The sequence below is a fragment of the Acartia tonsa genome, chromosome 5, assembly GCF_053477335.1.
Source record: "Acartia tonsa isolate MP-2025a chromosome 5, ASM5347733v1, whole genome shotgun sequence".
Classification (NCBI taxonomy): domain Eukaryota; kingdom Metazoa; phylum Arthropoda; class Copepoda; order Calanoida; family Acartiidae; genus Acartia; species Acartia tonsa.
Genome location: NC_137264.1, coordinates 17,720,913 through 17,740,752, shown reverse-complemented (window position 1 = coordinate 17,740,752; position 19,840 = coordinate 17,720,913). Strand labels below are relative to the sequence as shown.

Sequence of the window (19,840 nt, the reverse complement as noted above, 5' to 3'; positions counted from 1 at the left end):
GTAACTTCATAAGAACACCATATTTTATATTCTAAACACTCCTAGCTTTACCTCTTTCCCTTTAGAATCCTTCTTAACCTTTAAATTTGTGAAAAGAAATTTATGACAATAAAAAAAATGGTGACACCCTTGCCTGTAAATGTTCCATAACCAGTGACTGTGAAGGAGTCCTGCTGTGATTGCCTCCAGTGGCTGACTGGATCAGGGCCTCGGTGGGCGTCAGAGAATTTAGATTCCTATCAGATCCAAGCTTGGACACACCCTGGGAATGGATTGATTGAGTGGATCCATGACTTGATAAAGATGTTCGGCTTGATAACAAAGTCAGGCTGGCCTTACGGTTGGGAGTGCCAGTTAGGGATAGGGCAGGTGTCCCGCCTGATGACAGGGATGTTAAACTTTTAGATGGGGTCATTGATAGGTATGTTTCTTCTTGAACTGCCATTGGCAGATAAGCATTTTCTGTTGAAGTATCTTTTTCATCATCTTTTATAACATCTGATGTATCAATCTTCATGGCATTTTCAAGATTTTCTTCCAAAGATTTAATTTCAATTTCTGTGTTCAGTGTTTGCTTTTTTGGAGGCAACGGAGGAGGATTTTCAGGAAAAACTTCGTCATGTTTATCATCCTGCTTTTCTGAAGCAGCTTTTTCATAATTGTTTTGTTTGGGTTTATTTTGAGTTTCATTGTCTGAATGTTCATCTTCGCTAGAAGTTTCATACATAAGAGTTTCAGTGTCTGAAAAAACTCTTCTTCTGTCGGTATCCTTACTATCCTGGAGGATATAGCTACCCAGGGTTCTATACCCATCCTCCTTTCCATGTATCTCCCGACTTTTCTTCTCAAAATCAGACAGCAAGTCTTTAACAGATTTTTTACGTTCCTGCTTTTTATCTTCTGCGTTAAGTTGCTCATTGTCACTTTCATCAGAAGAATGATTATAGTTGACACTTTTAGATCTTGTTCTTAGCTTGTTATTGCCAGCTTTAGCTGCTTTAGCAGGAGATTTCTCAATAAATGTATTTGCTTTTGTTGTTGCAGTGCCATCTATTGAGTTATCCTTGTTAGTTTCAAAATTTTGCAATCGTTGTTTGACAACATTTTTAGGAGGTGCTTCCTTTTCTTTCCTAATATCCTGGAATGATTTGTTCCATGCTACTTCACGTTCGTGTGATTTTGTAGGGGAAAAACTGGTTTTCTTTGTGGGTGATGAGTTTGTGCTGCTACTGCTCATGCTGTTGTTGGCTTTGTCAACACTTTCTTTGCCGTGGATTGATAGGAGAACTGTTTTAGAATTTTCTTTTTCCATAAGTTGAAAATCTTGGAATTTTGTGTCACTTTTCTCATTTGTGTTAGTGATATCAAAACACGGGTTAGGTCTGTTTTGTTGTTCCATACTTATTCTCAGGGTATCATAACCACTATCAGGATATCCCCGTAGGGCTCCTGTTGAATCCAAGGATAGATCTGGGGGAGGAGGGTAATGCAAACCAGCCGCCCCGTCTAAATATTTGTCAGTCCCATCTAGATGAAAATCCAAGAATGGAGGAGTATTTTGGAGCAAAGCTTCTATATCTCCCCCGTTGGCTTCTCTGTACTTTAGATCCAATATTTGAGCATACTGCTGAAGCAAAATAGGATCATCAATAAATGGATGGGATTTATCATTGATATAATCATCACTATAGCGGGCATCAGGACCTATGGCATTGGTTAGCTTAGACTTGACCAATTCAGGTGGTGGGTTCAGCGAAGTGTAAGGAAGATTTGCGCCAGTAGTTGGCTGGCCAGCGGCTGCGTGCAGCCGCTGTGGAAACGTATCAGCCCAAATATCGGGCGGCTGTGCAGTGGCAGTTATTGTAGCGGCTTCTTTTTGGAGCTTTAAACTTTCAACATTAATATACTCTGGCTGTTCAAAATCAGCAGCTCTTGCGCTATCATGCTCAGACGACCTGGACTCGCTCAGCTCTTGACCGCTTTTGTTGGCCGTGTTGTGGCGTGACCGCCTGGATTCCTTGCTGGAGTTCCGTGACCGGGAGGTCTGGGATTTTGACCGCTTGCGCTGGCGGGTGTCCGGGGCAGGATCTAAGGTGGAAAAAAATGGTGCAAATATGTGAAAAAGTGCATTTTAAAAAAGTGGTGCAACATAATATTCAAACTGTAACGCCAAAATATAAAAAAATATATTTTATTATAAAAAAGTAAAATTTTGGCTTGCAGTATGAACACAATAAAAACTTAAATTATCTTTTTCAAATAAACAAAACTACCAAAAAACCTAAGATAATTTAAATTATTAAATACACCAAACAAAATAAACATAATAAAGCATATTTAAAGATTTTTAAAATACTTTCTTGATTAAAAAATATTGTTGTTTTATCAATTAAATTAATAGGTTTTAGTATTTTTAGTTAAAACATGCAAATCCATAAAAAGACAGTCTTTTTAACTTTAATATTTGAATAGAATAGAGTAGGAAAATCTGAGCTAAAATTTGTCTGCTTTGCTTTAAGAAAGTCTAATCACAGAGTGTCTTTTTAAAAAATTAATTGAATTTAAACATGCAAGAAGCTTTAAGTAATAAATAAACATTTTTATGTGGACTTTTCAGTTTCTCTTTGTGACAATAGTATGGTAACAGGCTAGTACAGCTTTTTCACAGGGAATGTTATCTTTTTAAAAGCGAAGCTTTTCTATAATTAGGGTCAGTCCGTCCGTACGTCCGTAACGGATAGCTTTTTTCGCTAATTTAGGCATGTTAGAATTGTCCTATTGATTTCAAACTTTGCATGATGATTCCTGTAGTAGTTATGTACGATTTAGAAAGCGTAGCAACTCTATAATCATTACCAAAATGTCCGTACGTCCATTTTAAACATGTAAATTTTTTTACTTTTTTAACAACAAATTTTTATGTGATCTAATAATCCGATTGATCTGATTTTTGGTATACTGATTCCTGGGACAACAAAGTACAATATTATAAGCGAAGCAACTCTATAATCAAGTCCTAAAAATGTAAGTATGTCCATAAACATTACTCGGAATCAAGCAGTTTTTCAACAATTTAACTTACAATTTTGCTTCGACATTTATACATTTATATTCTGATTATTCAGTTCTGACACTATACAAGTGTTAGTGTCCGTTTGTCCTACCGTTTCAGTGCTTCGCTTTTATGGATGTTGTCATCCTTGATACTTATCTAAATAAGTCTTTAAAACTTGTTATGCTTATAAAAAATATTAGTATAGCTGTTATGGTAAGAAAATATTGAGAGGAAAGTAGATAGAGAATAGAGTGAGAAAGATAGATAGAAAGAGTGAAAAAGAAAACAGCATAAATAGAGAGAGTAAGAGCATTAGAGAGAGAAATGGAAAAAATAGGGTGAAAAATTTGGAAAAGGGAATAACTAAATGCCTTTTATTTTAAAAGGAATTATAAGAAAAGTATTAGTAGACAATAAAAGTATAGCAGAGGAAAAAAAGTAAAAAAAACAGCCAAAGAAATAAAACCAATTAAATTAGCTGACAGATTATTGACGAAAATATAAAGAAATTAATAAACTTATAAAACAAGGATTAAATCAAAATTATGGCTTTACAATAAGTAGAGCCTAAGTCTTTATTAAGTTAATATAACATGACTGAATAAGACTAGCTTGGGCTTAATAATACAGTTATAACAGGGTAGTAGGTAACTAAAGGAATATCTTTTTACACTTGCAAAAATCCTCTGATTTTAAATTATGTAATCTAATTAATGCATATTAATTATAAAGCAGAATATGTTAATGTGATTCGTATATTGTATAATTGACAGATACATTAAAATTCAGGTAGATTTACAGTTTGGTTGATTGATAGAAGGATACATAAACATGAAGCTATATCCTCCTATTTTATAAAGTAGTAAGCTTTTTTGTCTGTAGCGAAGGATCTCTCCTATACCTTTAAACTGATATGGTTCTCCTTTACAGTGAAGCATCTAATTCGTCCAGGTAAAGTTTATGACTATTTTGGTGGAGGGTTTTTCCATCCTCCTGACCAAAAATAAGCTCTCCCCCCCCCCCCATTAAAAAGATTAATCAAGCTAAATATAGATAGATAGATAAAAACAGACATAATGATAGATGGATAGGTGGATATCTTAATAATTCAAAAATACATAGATATACCTATAAAACAGATTGATGACAAGAAATTATCTAAATGAGACTGATGAATAAAAAGATATTTGAACAAAATATTTTAATTGAAACTTACATAAGTGCATGTGCAATTTTCAACACGTAAAAGCTGTTCCTAAGAATATTTTTAATCTTGTTATGAAAGTATGATTACTGACGGTGCTAGCCTGACATTGTGCTGTGCTAAACTGTCACAAAGGGACTCCAGAAACAATACTTATATTCAGGGATTTTAAGGGAGAAGACAGTGGACGCATATAAATGTACAACTAATAAAAAATAACCTTTCTGTAGACTAAAATAATTGGTAAAAAAGTTTTCAAATTTTTTGTATCACCAACTCTTGGTTTAATAAAGGTCCCCAAAATTTTGTGAATGAAACAACTTGTTAATAACACTTTGAATACCAGTATAATCTGCAGCCCAGTGTCCTTTCCTTGCACTAATATTATAAGTCATAATCCTTTGCAACTAATACTTTTATAAAACTTTAATTTATTTTGCAGTAACATTAAGTAAATCAAACGTTTTATCGACAACAACTTTTATAAAGCTGGAATTATATCTAAAAGAGAAAAATTTGTCAATGTAAAAAAGTGTAAAAATCCCTAAATCTGCACGAACAAAATCCTTAGTACTAAAACATGCGATTTTAATCTAATACTATCACCCTAAATCCATTTTACCAAAACATGCATCTAACAATATTATTTTTCTTAAAACTAAAATTTACTAAGGAAAATTTGTGTTTTTCAAAAAAAATCTAGCTAGTAAACTTTAGTTTTTTTTTCTTCGAGTTTCTATTAAAGGGTTAGCATTCTAATAAAATGAATTGTTAATATGTTAGTTTATATAATTAATTTTGTTAGTAAGTAGCCGTCAATATATATTCTATTGCTAGTGACTTTGCCTTTTGCATCAAGGAGACTTCATATTAATCCTTATAATAAAGTAAAAAAATGTTTGTTTGTCTGTACCAAAGGATTACACTAACAGCTGAACCGATCGGCCCCCCCCCCCAAAAAAAAAAAACAATTAAATTTTTAAAACTAAATTAAAAAAATGGGTTAGGGGGTCGACAACCCCCTCCCCACATCAATTTTTTTTACTTTTTAAAAAATTTAAATAAAAAGGGGGGTATATTCCCTTTCGTAACATCGCACCTTATGGGGCGATTCTTCGTATTTTTCACAGTAGCTTTTCTCCTATTTCTAGCCCCTGCGGGTCGCTCTAAAACTGCGGGGACATTTACCTAACCCTGTGGGGCAATCACCTAACCCAATATAACCATGCCTAACCTAAAATAACCTATAAAAAGCCATTTTTATAATTCGACGAATCGCCACTTATGGGGCGATGTTACGAAAGGAACTATTCCCAAAAAGGGTTTTAAGATTCAACTCCTCCCTCCACAAGTGCAAGTGCCACAAGACCTCTCGGGGGGGGGGGGGGGGGGGTGTAGCCGCTAGTACAATTAAATCATAAAGTAGACTGGGATTGGTGTATAAAAAAAATTATAGGGCACACAAATTTAATTTGAAGGGGTTTTTATTTTAAGAAAAATGCAGGTCAAAATACACTATTCTAAGAAATGAAGATATATTTTTAATTCATTTTGTCTAAAAAAAATATAGGTATGAGACATTAAATTGTCGATAAAATACATCCATGATCAACAGGCCAAAGCCAAAATTTTTTAATCAAACAGAAAGAAAAACAAACACCAAAAAACTTTTTGATACAAACTTCATACTCTTCCCATGTATATATTCAAAAAAATTTGGAAAAAAATGGTTAAAAGTTCTGTATTGAAATTTGAGCTTACAATAACTGTATTGTTTTATTTGATACGTTTTTAATTTATTCAAAACAGGTTGCATCAAAATTGAAAATTATAATAAACCCCTAAATTAATCCAGATTTGTATTTTAAACTGATTTACAAACATAAGCCCTTTTCAAAATTTCTAAGCCTCCGATTTTGATTAACCTAATAATTAAAAAGGGAACATTATATTAAACCCCAAAAATGTTCATCGATAAAAATTGGTCAAAATGTGTCATGAAATGATCGCAAATTTGAAGCAAAATTTAATTAAAAATAGACTCTTCGGTTTTAACGTATCAAAAATCATCTAATATTTATTAAAAATATTATGGAAAAATTAAGGTTTTTAGATTAATTTAACCGTCTAATTCTCTCTCTTGTTTTTTTTCTAATAGATACTTTTGAAATTTCTAGTATTAAAAAATTTGTTAAAATAATCAACACTTAATGTTAATCAGTTTTATTACACTGTGAATCATTTACACCCCCACCCCTCTCTCTCTCTCTCTAAACCCCTTCTTTGTCTAAAGAATAATTGCTATCTTCATTCTGGGACGCCTGCTATGAATAACCCCGCAGGGCTATAGTGTTCTTAGAACTAACCTAAACCAAGCATAACAAAGAAAAACTAAATAAAGAAGTATTGTGACGGCTATATAAAGGAAATTATTTTATTCAAGAGATTTATTTTTGTATGTATTTTTTCTAAAAATTGAACATTAGGAGTCTCCCTTTCAATATTTTGATGCAAATATCGGTGACAAAAGAGTTAAAATAACAAGTATATATCATATTCAAAGAAAATGTGACATGTGTACTAGTGTAGGGTAATGAAAGTTAAAATATTGTTATATTAAATGTCATAATTTTTAGACTTTAAAAAGCTAAAAATTTAAACAAATCTTAATTGAAAGAAAGATATTTTCTTACTAGTTTAATTCATAGAGTAAGATGATAAGACAATAGCAACAAATTTAATTGTAACCTTTTCTTTTCAGTATATATTAACATATTTCTTTTTTTGGGAGAGGGTAGGTTGGTAATTAGAATATCTATCAAAATAGATATTTTTATTTAAAAAAAAGAATCTTACAGCCAAAAAGAGTAGCTTAATGAACTAAATATATGTGTTCAATACAATAGCAGTTAATTTGTACTTTTCGTTATTCTATGAAATCATAGTTTAATTCTCAATACTAAAAAAGAAAAGGCATCAGTTCTTCATTGTAGGAAAGCTTCACTTAGGTTCTTGGCTGGTTTTATGCTAATTGATTTTTAATTTACGCTTGCAATAGTTTTTAAGCATATTTTTGTCTCCCTCCCTTTTTCCCCATCCCACCTCTTCAAAATTTATAAATTAGTAACAATTAACTTAAAATATTTTTATAATGAAATAATCCCGCAACTTATATGATATAAAAAATATTTTTTGTTAGTATAAAATAGAGTAAAGATTGTAAGTAAACATATTATTAGTAAGTTAGTCTATGATAAAAAAAACTATTAAATTTTTTAAAAGTGTGCATTCACTTCCGCACATGTATCACATTCTCAAACCGCTAATTTCAACAACTGCCCCTATCCATTGATTCGCTCTCATCCTTGCACACCCCTTGATTTATTTGCTATTGTGTCTATTTGCGAATTTAAAATAGAGAATGTGATACTATGTGGATATGATTGTACAACAAAATTAGTTAGGCAAAACGTGGTTATATAATATTCACATGATCCTATAGCTTCTTGAGACTTTTTCACGATTTACCTCCCTTCAAAAAACATAAAAATAATGGTATTGTCAATATATCACTGAGCTTACCTTCATCCTCCGACGAGTACAGGGAATTTTTGCTCGGCGCAATGCGCGGCGAAGAGCGGCTGCGGCTGCTGCGACTGCCAGAACTCGTTTTGCGGCTCAGTTTACGCTCCTTCGAAGCGGAGTTGTCCTAGGAAATTTAGATATTGATTATTGACGCATTACAAGTATCAATCTATTCAACCCAATCCCCAAACTTGAAAATCCCGGCCCCCCCCTTCAATGAAAAATAAAATCCCGAGTATCTTCAAAAAAAAATTTTATTTATACCTTTAAGATTACTTACTATTATTTACAGTGAAGATTTGTGTAGGTCCAGGGAAGGTTTAGAACTATCTTAGGGGAAGGTACATCCACACTAGCCTCCCATAAAAAAATCTCCCTTGGAACTAAACCCCACCAAAAACTCACTTCCCTCAAAAGCTTCTCGAGTCCTTTAGGGGCGTATTTCAGCAACTATATAACTATCAACCTATCTTACCTGATTATTACTAGTATTCTCATGTTGAGCCAGCTCCTCTATAACTCTCTTCCTAATATCATCATTGTTGCCCAGGGAGGGGACCGGACTGTCGCTGTTTGTTGGGGTCTGAGTGCGGGACGTGTTGCGCGAGGACTTGCGGGTCAACGGCGATTGGAGCATTCGCTGTTTCCATTCAAGCAACCGCTTCATTGATTCCTCCCGCTGAAAATGGATGGAAATGAGAAAGGAAGTTTTATTTAGCCAAGTTAAGGAATCAATCATAGTGGTTTATACAATACATAGTTATTATTAACTACATATTTTGCAACTCCAAAGGTAAGAAATTTTTGTCATAGGAATAAATAAACCTGTTACAGAGATCTTTTTAACATACAAGCAAACAATATTCCATTTTTACATATCTATAACTAAAATGAGAACGCCTTTAAGAATCTTTTTAAAATACTAGTGCAGAAATCTTTCCAGACCTTAAATTTAAAAATAAATAGCCTAGAGCTAACCCAGGACCCTTTTGAAGCTTCCCCAAAATGGAGGACTCAATCGGTTCAGTGGTAAGCAAGATTTATAGGGAAAACAAAATAATCCTTACTACTTTACACAAAAAGATTGAATTAGCCTATTATTACAGTATTTTCCCATCATAAATAAGTCTACTATTGTATTGTCATAATTTTAAGACAATGTGACTTCAGAAACCGCCCGTTTTTGGCACAGAGGGGGTGAACCCATTGAATCAAAAGGTCAAATTATTATTAATCAGGGGAAAAGGAATAATTAAATAAATAATTTCTGCACTACTAATATTCAATGACAACCTTATAATAATATAACTATGCCTTAGAGGTAAAAAAAAAACTAAGATATACATGCCTTTGATTAAACGACTTTTATAAGGGAGTTCTTTCTGAGAAAAAATGTAACTGGTTCATTGAAATCCTATTATATAAAGAAGCAAGTTTTTTTTCTTCTGAACTACTGAACATTTGAATATAGAGCCCCTATTTGCCAGGTGCGTAGCTGCTAGTAGAACCTATAGGTTTTATTTACATGAGTTTTAATGGAATCAAATTTTACTAATTCCCTTTTCCATTTCTTATAAGTGCATTTGCTTTAAAAAGCCATTTGCATTAAAAAGGTTTTCTAGAAGTCCCTCAGTGATAGCATTATAACAGCAGAGTATCAAGCTAGCCTAGCTTGTAAATATTATGTGATATTAAGATATTAAGCAATTATAAGAACAGCGTTAACTGTAGTTAACGGGCCTTAAAATATAATATTTTCGTTCATAAAAAATTTAGCACTCTTGATTTCAAAATAAAGGTTATGGGTGGAATAAAAAAAAGGCACAACAAAACTAAAAATAATTCAAAACGATTCTATTTCTTATTTTACCAAATAGTTTTTTTCTATGTCTAAAGTTCCATATTTTTGTAATGTTTTTTTTTAATTTAAACAAATCACAATAATTTGTTTTACCCAATTAGGTTGATTTTCTTTCCATTAAAAAATTATAAGAATTAGAATTAGAAAAATTAGAAGAACATTATAAAAGTTGTAATTGCGAATGTAAAACGGCATAACGCTTTTTTTTAGTATTGTGGCTCCATACTTTTTAAGAATAACCAAAACGAAAATTCTCTTATTAGATTTATTGCAAATCACTTATGATAAATAGAAGCCTTGCTGCAAAAAATACATTTGAAATATATGTATACCTATCTAGGCCCTGTCAAAATTGTTGGGTTTATGTCGACATAGGTCTTTAATAAAAAAGTGACAACTACTGACATTCTAGTTTTGAAAATTTTATTTAATATGACTATATAGCTTTAATAAGTCATGGTCATAGAGAACATAAAATCGACATATATATTATACAGGGTGTTTTTTTTAATGAGTTAAAAGTATTGCTTAATTTAACCCACTTGCCATTGACAGAAATTGATAATATATATCTTAATTTCTTCATTGATGTGGGACATTTTGTATGAGAAAAAAATATTTAGCGATTTTCAACAAATTCTGCCTTAAAAACCGGTTTTTCTAAAGTACCTATATTTGGAAGATTTTTGGATCATGACAAATTTTAAGAGTATGCAAAAATGCGTACATTTTTAAAAATCAAATTGCGCGGCTTGTGTTAATAGTAGAAAAATGTTATGCATATCGTTAGAATCGTCATAAACTCTAGTTTTTAGGTATTTAAGAACTATTCCTGTGCTACGTATAGTTTAGGAGCTACATGGTAAAATGTTCAAACTTACTTAAAATTTTCAACATTTCTCACATTTTCCAATGTAGCTTCTATACTACAAATAGCATGTATGTGTTACATATATTTCCAAAAACTAGAGTTTATGACGATTCTAACTATATGCGTAACATTTTTCTACTATTAACACAAGCCGCGCAATTTGATTTTTAAAAATGTACGCATTTTTGCATACTCTTAAAATTTGTCATGATCCAAAAATCTTCCAAATATAGGTACTTTAGAAAAACCGGTTTTTAAGGCAGAATTTGTTGAAAATCGCTAAATATTTTTTTCTCATACAAAATGTCCCACATCAATGAAGAAATTAAGATATAGATTATTAATTTCTGTCAATGGCAAGTGGGTTAAATTAAGCAATACTTTTAACTCATTAAAAAAAAACACCCTGTATATAGTATAAGGGCTGCAGTATAGTAACTACATTTTTGTGTTGACATAATAATGACACAATTTTGACAGGGGTTATTGGAAATACCTACAAACTTAATATGATTCCAGCTATTGTTGATAACCTTCTCAGCTTAATAATGGTAACTAAACTGAATTATCTAATATACTGTTACATTTTATGATATTAAGAGATCTAATCAAATAATTCAAAATTGCATGGATCACTAGGACAATCAGGTTCATAGGTAGTCATGTATCTTATGGGGTAGGACAATGGCCGATAAATTAGTGTACATTTATAATGATGAAACAAAAAATTAACCCTTCTGTAGATTATAATATGTGGTTACAACGTTTGAACAAACCAACTAATCAAAATTCAATAAAAGTACCCAAAGTTTTTCAGCAAACGAATAAGAAAACGTTATCATAGGACTTTAGGGACGAGTATAATAAACAGTTCATTGTCCCCTCCCTCCCTGATATGTAGCGCAGCAACAAAAAATGTATTGACCTCTTGATTTAAAGAGTATTTTTGAAGTTCTTTAAAACATAAGGACGTACATACAAACCCATCGAAGAATATAATATAGAGAAGCTTCGCTACTTAAAAAGTGTTTGATCTAGATTAGTATTCCAATTACTTAAGGTGATTCTAAAATACATTTAATGGTATTAATATAACAGCAGAATATTAAGGAAAACCATGCTGTAATTAAACTGTCATTCTAGGGGAGTTTACAACTAAAGGAACATAATTAGAATAAAATATATACATACTAAATCAATCTTCATGTCAAACGGCTAAAACAATACAAGGAGATTCAAATGTCATACAAAGCAATTTGAAAGAAATTATTTTATTCCCATAATAAACAATTAATAATTTTTCTGATATAAAAAAAGATTTCTTATACTTATATTATATTATATTTGATATGTAACATTGTTAAAAAGGTATTAAAATAACAATTCATTCCTAAAATTGCTTACTACCCAAGGAGTACAATACACTTACAACACATTCTAGACTTGAATTGTACTGTTATTACATTTGGATTAATTGACTATGGGATCAACTCTTGATATTTTTATGTGAGATATTCAAATTTAATTTTAGATTATCAGATTACTAATGGCACAAGAACAATTATGTCCATAAATAAAAAATAATGTTACCTGATCCGAATTATTTTTCTTATTTTCATCTGAATCCTCCTGGCTAAACCTGGCCGACCGCCCATTGTTTGGCAGCCGGGCGCTTGCCGACCTCCGGAAATCACCCGGCGACTCTGCCCCGCTGTCCTGTCCACCGCCGTGGATTCCAGCCGCGTGGAACCTGTTTGGTGTCGCCGTTTCCAGGCGCATTTGGCTCATCGGCGTGCGGAGATGATCGCCGCCCATGGCGGCCTTTGAGTTGGCAGGGATATTTTGGTATGTGGTCATTATGGGCTGAGACATTTTGCGTGGCACTGGGTTGGGCGCTTGTACTTGCTGAGGGGAGGTGTTGTTGTTATAGCTGTTTTCAAATTTACTAAGGTTGGCACGGTGACGGCTGCTTTCTTGGCTAATACTACTCGTACTGTTTACAGAACCGGTTTTAGAAATATTCAGCTGTTGTGACGATGTTGTGTGAGTATTGTACTGTGAAGTTACAACATGTTGTGACAAGGTTGCGTGAGAATTATACTGGGATGTTGCAACATGTTCACTCATCATTTGTGATGAAGTTTGCGAGTATTGTGATGTGTTTAGATTATGAAACTCGTCATGGGGTCGTTGATTGTACATTTGTGAGGCATATCTAGGATCATTATAACCGCCGCTATAATTGGCCTGCTGGTCACTGCTATACCCGGTCACATGGGCATCGCTTGTAGGTGGTGGGGGTGGGTAGCTGATAGCAGGTGCTCCGCCCCTCGCTGGTCCTGATACACTTGACCTAGGGGTGGCTGTTACACTTGATCTAGGAGTGCTGCTTGATTCATTTCTGAAATAAACAAGAATGTTAAAAATAAAGTAACTAAGCAAAAATTCTTAAATTTGATTTACAATTTTAAAGCTTTGACAAAGACGTCCAAGCTTTTATTTGTAGGGGTTTATTTTAAGACTTGAGGGGGTAAAATGAGGGGTTTGAAAGTTTACACCTCAACCCCATTGCACATCCCCCCCCCCTGGACGTCTATGCATTTGGATACAATGCAATTACTGCAAAACTAAAACACAAATTCTATCAATAAAATGTATATTATTGTAAAAAAATATCTTAGATCATCCCTAAACCCACTTTAAAAGAATATAAGTCGATAATAAATTCAAAACGTAATTCAATGATGGCCAAATATTTACCTAAAATTATTCATCTGAATATCCTCAGCATAAGAAGTATTCTGTCTCAGAACAGCTCCTCCAGGGTTGTGGCGAAGCTGCTGTTGCTGATCACGCGGCATGTTCATCAGCTGTTGCTGGTCACGTGACATATTCATCAGCTGTTGCTGTTGTTCACGTGACATGTTCATCAGCTGTTGCTGTTGCTCACGAGACAAATTCAGCTGTTGTTGTTCACGTGACATATTCATCAGCTGTTGCTGTTGATGACCATTATTGGTCATGAGCTGTTGGCTGTTGCGGCCATTATTGTTGAAATGATAGCCGTATGGCGGAGCCTGGCCACGCGGGCTGCTTGGATCCTGATAAAAGGCGGGTGGTGGCGGTAATTGACCGCCAAACTGATCCCGATCACTTGAACCGCCACTGTTATTAAGAGGACTAGTGCCGTTAACTGCCCCACCGTCCGGCGGTTGACGCACAGGCGAAAGCTGCAGCGGGTGGAAATTGTCTGCGGCGGCGGTGGATGTGTTGTGGTAGGATGAGGCTGTGCTAGTGTTTAGGTTGATGCCAGGTACACGAAACTGCTGTTGTTGCTGTGCTGCAAATGGGCCGCCGCCTGTGCTTGTAGACTCTGCTCTGGATTGCGATCTTGATCTAAAAATAATACAAATAAATACCAAGAATAAAATAATAAATCCCAATATTAAATATATGCCATTGTATCAAAGACAGTTTTGTTGTGGACAAATGTCAATTTAGAATGAACTTATTTAGGGTATAGTCCCTTTCGTGGCAACGCACCTTAAGGGGCGATTCTTCGTAATTTTCGCAGTAGCTTTTCTCCTATTTCTAGCCCCTGCTGGGGGCTCTAACCCTGCGGGTCAAATTGCCTAACCCTGTGGGGCAATCACCTAACCCAATGTAACCTAAACTAACCTTTAAATACCCATTTTAGAAATACGATAAATCGCCCCTTAAGGGGCGTTGCCACGAAAGGGACTATTCTCCTTATTTTTCAAATATAGCTCAAAGCTGGTTTAAATCCTTAAATCCTTTAAATAGGATCCTAAACAATACTTATGTATATTTATAATATTTAATTTATAAAGCTTTTTATACACAGGGGTCAGTATATTGTGTTAAAAAAATCTTTTAGAAAGACCTTTTATACTTGTTTTTGAATGATTACAATTTGAACTTTTCTATTGTTTCTGAATCAACCAAACTCAGTGTTTGCCTGTTTTTACCGCAAAAAAATATAACTACTTGTCTATCCACTATCTATCTTTCTTTCTTTGTTTATTTTAATGAATCAATCTTTCTAACAATACTTTGGGGGCTACTAACCGCCCCTGCCCCGTAAGCATAAACATTTTCTATCTATCTACCCTTCTTTCTTTCAATATATCTATCTATACCTTGTAGTCTACTGTGGGCTACTAACATTCCCCCGTAAGCATAAACATTTTCTATCTATCCATCCTTCTTTCTTTCAATATATCTATCTATACCTTGTCGCCTCCTGTGGGCTATTAACTGCCCCTGCCCCGTAAGCATAAACATTTTCTCTCATTTTCTGGGCATAAACCTCCTCTGACCAAAAATCATCAGACCTCCTAAATAATTATATTATCAGAGGTTATAAAAAATTGTTTTTTATAAAATTGGGTAGATTGGTTAGGTAGTTCATATTTAAAACATCATATGTATGGTTTAACAAAAATCAAAAACCATCGTTAAACTATTTATAAAATAACTATTTGCTTCACTCCTAGCATCTAGGAGGATTTGGGGTAGGCCAGCAATTAAGCCTAAAACCTCTCTAAAGCATTTATAAAGCTTCTCTGAAAAGTACAAACCATTTGGACCAGTATTTTATGAGATATTTAGCTTCAGAAGAAAAAAAATTTTTATGTTACAAAGATTAAGATTTATGATAGTTCTTGAAAATACGAAAACAAATGAAATATACAATTACCTAATTTCGCCAATGCTTGACTTAGGCCGTGGCGGCTGTGAATGCCGCCGATTATTTTCTCTTTTAGCCGCAATTCCAGTAGCCGCCGTTTGACCAGAATTTGCGGCAGTTTCCGAGTGCCTTTGATAGTTACGTTCATACTCAAGAAAATCGGCGGAATGCGGCCGTGGAACCCGATCCTGACCGCTGTGTACTGTACTACCAACTTCGTGTTGATTCAGCGGCAATCCATGGCCGCTACTTGTTGGTATATGCTCGCTCTTGGGCCGCGACCGATTTTGGCCGCTTTGTTGTTGCCCGCTGGCCCGCCGCTCTGCGGAAGAAGCTGCCGCCGATATATTGCGGGCATAATTTGCTAATTCTTCGCTGTAGCCAGTTGTATTATAGCTGGTATTATACACATCTTCATATTCCAACTGTGTATGCGGCACCTCTGATGTACTGCGGCGGCTCTGATTCAGCTGCTGTGCAGAGATGCGTGGATTAGACCGTCCATACGCTTCCGGAGTGCGACGTTCTTGCGGCAATCGATGTCTATACTCTTGAGACGGCGATGTTGCAAAATCATCGGCAGATAAATCGCCAATCTCAGCATTGTTCCTATCAGGCGAATTGTCCACAGATTCCGGTGAATAATCACGGCTTGTGTTCAGGCGTCGTGGTTTAGGGGGTGCATTGGCGTACAGCGGTTGACGCCCTTCACGGCCCCGCTCCTTTGGTGCACCTTGCTGCTGATGGTCGCCGCCCTCCAATTGTGCACTCTGTTGTTGTTGGCGCATGAATTGTTGATGGTAATGTTGATAATTTTGTTGCTGTTGCAGCTGTTGATATTGTTGTAGAGATGCTTGATACTGGGCCATCTATAAAATAACAAATTTACTGAAGTGTCATTTTTTTTGTAAGAAGTAGTTAGATTGAATGTTTAACTAGTTAAGCTACTGAAAAAGGAACACTTTGATAAATAAATTGACGAGCCCCAATCTGTCCTACTTTGAGAAAGACGATTCCAGTGACGTCATATACGTTAAGGGAAGGGGGAAGAAAATCTCTTCCCTTTTCTCCCATCTCTTTTGAAGAGATTTTCTTCCCCCCTTCCCTTTTTCTTTCCGAAACGTATATGACGTCACTGGAATCGCCTTTCTCAAAGAAGGACAGAATGGGGCTCGTCAATAAATTATTAGATTTGGTAATAAATCATTTGACGACTAACAACGAATAAACAGCCTTTATTCTTCTAAAATGTGGTTGGTATATATAAAAGTTCATGAATTTCATTCATATCATAAAATGCAGCCGTATTACTGCAGTTTCAAAAAATGGTTTGATAAATTCACATATCTTTAGTAATTTATGTTAGACAATTAAGATATTATTCTTTTAATATTTATGCTATAAAATGTAGTCTTTTACTTTAACATTTAAAGAAATACTAAGAATTTTTTGGGGAATTTTTTTTTTACCTGATGTGGGGGTGAAATTGTTCTATGTGGTGGTGGGAAGTTGCGCATGTGTGGCGGAGGTATGTTTCCTTGCCGCGCCATTTGGTGCGCTAAGATCTCGGGTCGCAAACTGAAAAAAATAGTGTTCATTAAGATCTCGATAAAAATAGAATCAATTGATTTTTATATTTTAGGGTTATTTTCTGTTTTTCTGAGGAACTACCTACTTGTCATACCATGGTTTTGTGCTATTTTCATACATAAATAGGACAGCCCCTTTTAATGAAAGCATCATACTTGTTTTAAAAAGATATGTCTCATCCATCCTTTTAACTTGTACATTTTGTAATGAACACGCTGAAGTTCAAATTTTAATTGTTTTACTAAATTCAAAAATCATCTTCACTTAAACTTCCTAGTGTAGATGGATGGATAGATAAATGTAGGGTTAGATAGATAATTGAGGGTTGGATTGATAAGATAGATTGAGTGATGGATAGATAAAAAGATGAGGGCTAAAAAAATAGCTTAAAATCACCCAAAGACTTAAATTTTGTATATCTGAAAATGAATAGACTAAAACCACCATGGAACCTATGTGAAGCTTACCTAAAAAGAGAACCTGATTTTTTTAGTAGTTATTGAGATCTTAAGCTTCAGACAAGAAACCCTTACTAATATATATGATTGGATATATGTAAGGCTAGACAGATAGATGTAAAGTTAGATGAATAGGCAAGAGGATTAACACAGTTTAAGTAGTAGATAGATAAATAGATAGATAAAAATGATAGATAAAAAGAAAGATAAAAGGGGAGCAAGATAGATAGATAGAATGCTTAATAGATGATAATGATGGGCTAGATATGTAGCTAGATATCAAGGTAGATTCCATTTGTTATAGAATTCAAGACCACATAATAAGATATATATAGCAAGATAAATAGATAGCAAGATAGATAGCTAGATATCTATTTGTTATGGTGAATAAGACAGCACAAATGCATTAACAAACACAAAGATATTCAGATGGATAGCTAGATAGCAAGATAGATAGCTAGATATCTAATTGTTATGGTAAATAAGACAGTGCAAATGAATGACAAATGAATAATTGGAATCTAGATAGCAAGAATAAAGGAACAGAACAAAAATATAATATTTATGAAAAAAGACTAAAGAACTAAAGAAAAAAAGATATTAAAGAGAGAGAAGGAGATAGGAAAAGAGATAATATTATTTAAATAAAAAGAGAAAAGGCTGATATAAATCATTAATAGGAAAAAAGATATACAAAATATGATAAATTGATATGAAGTCAAGACATTTTCTAATAATATTCATGTGATAGGTAGATAGAATCGCGAAAAAGAAAATTTAGACAAAGAAAAAAATCTTTAATTACAAATCCCTATATCTTAAACCATTAAAATGCAAATTTTTAGGATGGTTTTTTAGGTCTTCAAATTGTAGTATATTGACAGTACAGTATCAGAATAAGTAAAGCAATAATCGTAGTGTAATTCTAGAGAATTTTATCACCAAAGGAATCACCTTTAATTCTAAATATTTCCGCAAAATGATTTGTGCAATTAAATACAATTGGATCTGTACTTAAAGATAAAGAATAAGTCCTTTAATTATCACATTCTTTTGTTTACTGCTTAGTACCTTATTGCCCTAGAAATCATCATTTCATGACTCACTTGACTAGTATGATTCCATCACATAATTAAACTAGTCCTAAAATTTTGTTTTATGAATCATCATGCTTAAAGTTTCAAATTGATATGAAAATTCTAACATGCCTAAATTAGAGATTAGAGCTATCCCTTTCATTTAAAAAAATTGTAAAATACGATTAAATTTTCTTCCATTGTACCAATTGTTAACATTCTACAAATTGAAGTACCTTCAATTTGAGTAAATTATAGAATAGCTATGCTACGTTGTCTTTCACAAGCAAAACAAAGACATATAGACAAAGGTTTTAAAAATCATCCCTTACATGTTACGTACATTGAATTCTATCTTTAAAACTATGGAATGTTTCTAAAGATTTTTTTATAGTAGTATCACATCTAAGATTCAATGAAGTCAATGCTGTTAATAACTAGAACGATAAGAACCATAGAACCAAATACCAGATGTATTTTTAAATGGTTATCATTACAAGGAAGAATGATAGTTTAACAGGACAGAATAAGATTAAAGTATTTGTCTAATAATGATAATTTAAATAAAATAATAAATTAATAATTTTAGTAATAGATGTAAAAATATACGTGAATATTTTTATGAAAAGTAAAAACAATAGGTTGCCATTTCCTATGTCCTTTATTGATCAGTTCGTATATACAGTAGGAGGGGAGGGGATTGGATAAAGGAATGGGGTTAGAATACATGATAATCTGGTGTAAGATCCAAGAAATAACAAATCTATTTTTATAGTGTTATTTTTCCGCTTAAATGTTAAATGTTTACATATTTTGGCTGAAGTGTTCAAAGAGATGTTTTATTCTAGTTTATATAGTTATTTACTAACCTAGTATCACAACATAATTACAACCTTTTCTATACTGATACTGTACTGTTATACACAGATAATTACGATCTTTAAAAATGACTCTTCTAATTAATTTTTCTACTTGGATGGTCAAATTGTTTAAAATAAAACTGTAAAAATGTAATGATTTAATGACAATACCTTAATTATTAATTATAACTAGCCTTCTCAGAAAAGCTTCTTATTGGTTCTAGAGAGATGCTGGTTTTTAAATAAAAGAATATTCCTGAGACTTTCAGGGATTGGACAATGAACGATATATTGATATAAATACCCAATCATGTTGGACCGTTTGGACACTAATCTGAATGACCCAACCAATCAAAATTGATTTTAAGTACCCAAAGTATTTAAACCAACGAACAACAAAACGTTATTTATACCTAAGACCTTGGGCACTAGAGTTAATTATCAGTCCAATGTCCCTACCCTTCCTAGATTTTAACATTTATGGAGAAAAGACAAACGGATATATATGAAGTATAGAGTGGATGCGCTTTGGTTCGGTTTTAGATTTCAACGCTCGTAGAAACAAATGG

At 33.5% G+C, this 19,840-nt stretch overlaps 1 protein-coding gene across 1 annotated transcript in view; it reads right to left on the bottom strand.

Moving 5' to 3' along the window:
- LOC145320039 (uncharacterized) overlaps positions 1 to 19,840 on the bottom strand; it is a 171,030-nt gene that overhangs the window by 17,206 nt on the left and 133,984 nt on the right. Inside the window, exons 9-16 of the mRNA XM_080162478.1 lie at positions 16,757 to 16,865; positions 15,297 to 16,156; positions 14,830 to 14,934; positions 13,337 to 13,972; positions 12,167 to 12,977; positions 8,320 to 8,523; positions 7,842 to 7,968; positions 134 to 2,088 (exon numbers count right to left, since the gene is read on the bottom strand). Coding sequence (XP_080018604.1) covers positions 134 to 2,088; positions 7,842 to 7,968; positions 8,320 to 8,523; positions 12,167 to 12,977; positions 13,337 to 13,972; positions 14,830 to 14,934; positions 15,297 to 16,156; positions 16,757 to 16,865 — 4,807 coding nt within the window. The remainder of the gene's footprint in view (positions 1 to 133; positions 2,089 to 7,841; positions 7,969 to 8,319; positions 8,524 to 12,166; positions 12,978 to 13,336; positions 13,973 to 14,829; positions 14,935 to 15,296; positions 16,157 to 16,756; positions 16,866 to 19,840) is intronic.